General features: G+C 37.2%; 1 protein-coding gene across 4 annotated transcripts in view; it reads right to left on the bottom strand.

Annotated features, from left to right (window-relative positions):
* Positions 1-5000, bottom strand: part of LOC143039862 (lactosylceramide 4-alpha-galactosyltransferase-like) — a 58972-nt gene that overhangs the window by 47122 nt on the left and 6850 nt on the right. For all 4 annotated transcript variants that reach the window (XM_076210127.1, XM_076210129.1, XM_076210128.1 and 1 more), the window contains exon 2: positions 4962-5000. This exon is cut by the window's right edge and continues 663 nt beyond it. In XM_076210127.1, the coding sequence (XP_076066242.1) occupies positions 4962-5000 (39 nt within the window). The remainder of the gene's footprint in view (positions 1-4961) is intronic.

The raw sequence follows: 5000 nt of genomic DNA, 5'->3' as shown, positions 1-5000 counted from the left end.
CTTTCTCGCTAATAAAAAGGCTGACAATTATAAAATCCTTGTAACAACCTTGTCAGCATTTCATTACCTTGGATGTAACATGAGTGTCAAACTCCATTTCCTGTACAGTCATCTTGAAAGATTTCCTTAGAACTTAGGGGCAGTAAGTGACGAGCAAGGCGAGCGTTTCCATCAGGATTTCAAGACCATGGAGGAGCGCCACCGAGGGAGATGAGACAAACATATGATGGCAGACTACTGCTGGAACATTAAACGAGAGTGCCTTGAGACAGTCCACAAACGCAAGACCTTCAAGCGCAAATTCCTACCTGACTAGAATGTAATCAAGCTTTGTATCTTCATTGCAACCAATTTCTTATCTAACAAAGAGTTTCATATACAGTAAATCTTAACTTTTGTGTTGATCGAATATGTTTCAAACTGTTTCATGAATAAATTTAGACTATGTAACATTTCTTTATTCATTCACCAGCTAACCTAATGAGAGTTTGATCACATGTGTCTTCTGATAGACGACGATGCCAGTGAGACGAAGACAAAATTTTGATATTTTGAAATATCTTGATTGAAAAGAAATCAGGAAAAAACAACTTTATATTTGAAAGCAGTACATTTAAAATAGATAAGACTATTGGTTGATATCAATGCAACAAATTTTTTGTTGAGCTATGTAATCTTTCCGGCCGTCACCCTGGGCATCGAACCGATAGTCAACTACATGCCAAGCCCTCACCTTACCAATTTTGCTATAGGAGCTTTAATAGGACCTGAACTTGGAGTTAACCTAAGTTCCGACATCACTATATGACGTCACTGATACTAACGATTCACTTCAGGTATCTACAACGGCGAAAGCCTAGTAAGGTTTCGTGACAGCTTTACCAATCTCTTTGAGTTGAGCTCAGGGACCCGGCGGAACAAAGGTAATGACGGCAGTTAGCAATCAACCTTGATTCTTTGGGAGTTGGGTTAACTCCAAGTTTGAGTCCTTTTGAAACACTTATAGCGTAATTGGTAAGGTGATGGCTCGCCATCAAGCTGTGTCTTGGTTCGATTCCCGGGGCGACGGAGGGAATGATTTTTTGTATAGCGTTGCTGACACTAGCGATTCACTTCAAACATATAAATAAACATATATGCACACACACACACACACACACACACACACACACACACACACACACACACACACACACACACACACACACACACACACACACACACACACACACACACACACACACACACACACACACACACACACACACACACACACACACACACACACACACACGTCGGTCGAAGTGACAGCGAATTTCATCGATCTCAACAACGAGGGAGTATCTTTGTTGTATTAGTAGGGAAGGGGAGAACTCGTGGTGTAGTGAGGAGGTGAAGAAAAAGGAGAGAGGGATTACTGAGGAAAATGGAAGGAAATGAGGAAGGGATGTAAACAAAAGGGGTGCAGAACACACAGACGAGGAAGAACAAGGAAGCAGAGGTGTCAAAAGCAGAAATATAGATAATAGCAGCTCAGTGGAAAGAGAAGATAACTACTTTTATGGATTTAATAAGGGAGGAGGTGACAACCTCCCCCGACTAGTAAATCTAGAGGAGAAAATAAAAAAAACTATAATAAAAAATAAAATAAAATGAACGAAGCATGAGAGGTTAGGTTTAACCAATTAACACTTGTTACCCAAAGAGTTGATAAACTGGAAGAACTAAAGAAGGAGAATCAAAACCTAACCAAAGAAATAGAAGAATTAAAAAGACAGTTAAAAGAAGTAAAAGAAGAGAATGGGGAATTAAAGAAGAAGAATAAAGAGAATAACGACCCCATAGCAAAAGAAGCACAGGGTTGGAGAAAATTCCAAAAGAATAACAAAATTGTATTTATAGATATAGGGACACAACAGATGAAAGAACAAACAATGGACACATTTATTAAAGTGATGAGAAAAAAAGAGAATATAGTAAGAGACTTAGCGGACACAAGAAATATATAATTATATTAGAGATGGAAGAGAAGCATAATCCAAATAGGACCACAAAAGTAAAAGAAGAGAAGAAAAAGGTAAACAAGATATTAGAAGTAGTTCAGGAGGATGGACAAGAAACAGGGAAAGAAATTGAAGAAATATATAGAATAGGGAAATACAACACAGATAAGACCAGACCAATTAAGATCAAACTCAGGTCACAAATGACAACAGAGAATATTTGAGCAAAAAACAGGGAATTTAGCTGACAGTGATCAATATAAACAGGTATGGATAAAGAGAGAAATTAATAAAGAGGAAAGGGAGGATGAGAAATCAAAAAGACTAGAAGCTAAGGAAAAAACGAGAAAAATAATAGAGTCAGAAAAAGAGAAATTCTATCGGAGAGTAGTGGATATGAAAGTGAGGAAATGGTTCATAGCAGAGAAAAACGGAAAGGAAACAGAAAACACAAACATAGATGGCTTAATAACAGGCTTGAACGAACTGAATGATTACCTGAAGGAAAAAGAATCGGACATAATGTGACTTGTAGAGACAAAACTGAAAGCTCCACTACCACCCAACAGTGTAGGACATGGTGCATATAATTACTGGATTAGAGACAGAGAGGTAAAACAAGGGGGTGGAGTTATATTCCTGACTAAGAAGGGTATAAATGTGAGGAATGTCACATATGGAAAGAATAGAGATGATTATTATATATATTCATATATATATATATATATATATATATATATATATATATATATATATATAAATATGGAGAAATACTATGAATACGATAAAGATATCTACCAACTACTCATAGTTTTCCAACAGGCGTATGATAGCATACACCGAGAATCAATGTGGCTGATCCTCAGAGAACTTCATGTACCAGAGAAATTGGTCTCTCTAATAAAGGCATTTTATGTAGATAGCAGATGCGTAGTAAAGGTAGGGGGGAAGGAAACAGAACAGTTCGAGGTAATTAGTGGACTGAGGCAAGGGTGCATCCTATCTTCAACACTCTTCAACCTCGTGATGGAAAAGACGGGCAGAGGGAGTCTTAACCACCCAGGAGCGAGATTTGACACAGAACATATAGTGCTTTTAGCCTATCCAGATGACGTTGTGATGATAGTCGAGAATATGGATGAGATTAACGAAATCTTCACACCCTTTGGTCTCACTCTTATAGAAAGGATATTAATTCACTAGAATCGGTACAGAGGAGAATGACCAAAATGATATATGGACTCAGACACACACACACACACACACACACACACACACACACACACACACACACACACACACACACACACACACACACACACACACACACCCTTTGAGTTCACACCCTTTGAGTAGAGAAGGGGGCAATAGAGGCAACATGCAGGTCGGAACCCTAAATGTGCAATATACAGACAAATTCAAATATTTAGGAGCCCTTGTAACGGAAACGAATTAGATGAACATTGAAATAAATAAAAGGATTGCAGCAGGAAACAGATGCTATCATGCTCTTTCTACCATCATGAGAAGCAGAAAGGTTAGCAAGAAAAAAAAGAAAGAAAAAAAAAGAGAATATACAACATTGTAATTAGACCAACAGTGTTGTGAGACTTGGACATTGATCAAACAAAGAAAGTGAAAACTTGAAGTCTTTGAAAACACCATTATTAGGAGAATTCTGGCCCCAGCGTATGATGCGGAATCGGGAGAATGGAGACGAAGACACAATAGGGAAATTAGAGAACAGACAGGACAACAAATGCTGCATAATGTCGCAAGTGGGAGAAGGGGAAGGTGGGCCGGTCACACTGCCAGGATTGAGCCAACAAGATGGCCAAAAATGGTGATGGAGGGAAGTATAAGGGGTAGACGCCCCCTGGGAAGACCTAAGTACCGGTGGAGCAATGGAGTGGCGAATGACGTGGCCCGCATTAACCCTGACCTACAAAATTGGAAGGAAACAGCGAAGGACAGATTGGTCTGGAGAGGCATAGTAAAAGCGGTGAAGGGATTGCAGTACCGATAGCCATTGGAGAAGAGTAGTAGTATACATATATATATGTATATGTATATATACAGTATATACATATATATTTATACATGTATATGTGTATATACACATATATACATATATATAAGTATATGTATACACACACACACACACACACACACACACACATATATATATATATATACATATATATGTATATATACATATGTATATATATATATATATATATATATATATATATATATATATATATATATATATATATATATTACAAACCGCGACAACCACGTGGCGTGGAGCACACGTTGTCACCCATGCGGCTAGACCTGACGCGCCTATGACAGTGCGACCCTGCTTGACCCGACCTAACCTAATCCAGTGCAATTATGTAATTACGCACCACGGGTGACTACCCACGCGGTATATATATCGGCTCCTGGCCGCATGTAAAATCAGTTCAGTTATACCTTAATAATAAAGGAGACGAACTAATCTAACACTCTTTTCTTCTCATATATATATATATATATATATATATATATATATATATATGTATATATATATATATATATATATATATATATATATATATATATATACAGTATATATTTATGGGAAAGGAAAGACTGAAGTCTTAATATAAGTTTTATTCTTGACTGGCTTCGCTACAAATTTTTGAAAAAGTTTGTGGCGAAATTAGTCAAGAATAAAACTAGGATCAAGACTCCAGTCTATTCTCTTCCCACCCACTTGATCTAGTTACAGTGTCTGAATTTATATATGCACTAATTATCTTTATATATTTGTTTATCTATTTTTCTATGTATTCATCTGTATATTTATTTTATATATCCACATCCTAATATATCTGCTCATTCATTTACGTATTTGCAAAGTTATTCATTTAGTGTTTACTAATTTATTTGTGATGGGATTTGGTACTGTACCTAAGTCCGTCGTTAAAGTGGGCGTAGGGCCACCAGCTC

Source organism: Oratosquilla oratoria, chromosome 27 (genome assembly GCF_046742065.1).
Source record: "Oratosquilla oratoria isolate Oo_2021 chromosome 27, ASM4674206v1, whole genome shotgun sequence".
NCBI classification, from domain to species: domain Eukaryota; kingdom Metazoa; phylum Arthropoda; class Malacostraca; order Stomatopoda; family Squillidae; genus Oratosquilla; species Oratosquilla oratoria.
Note: the sequence above shows the minus strand (reverse complement) of the source record. Positions and strands in the feature narration are given on the sequence as shown.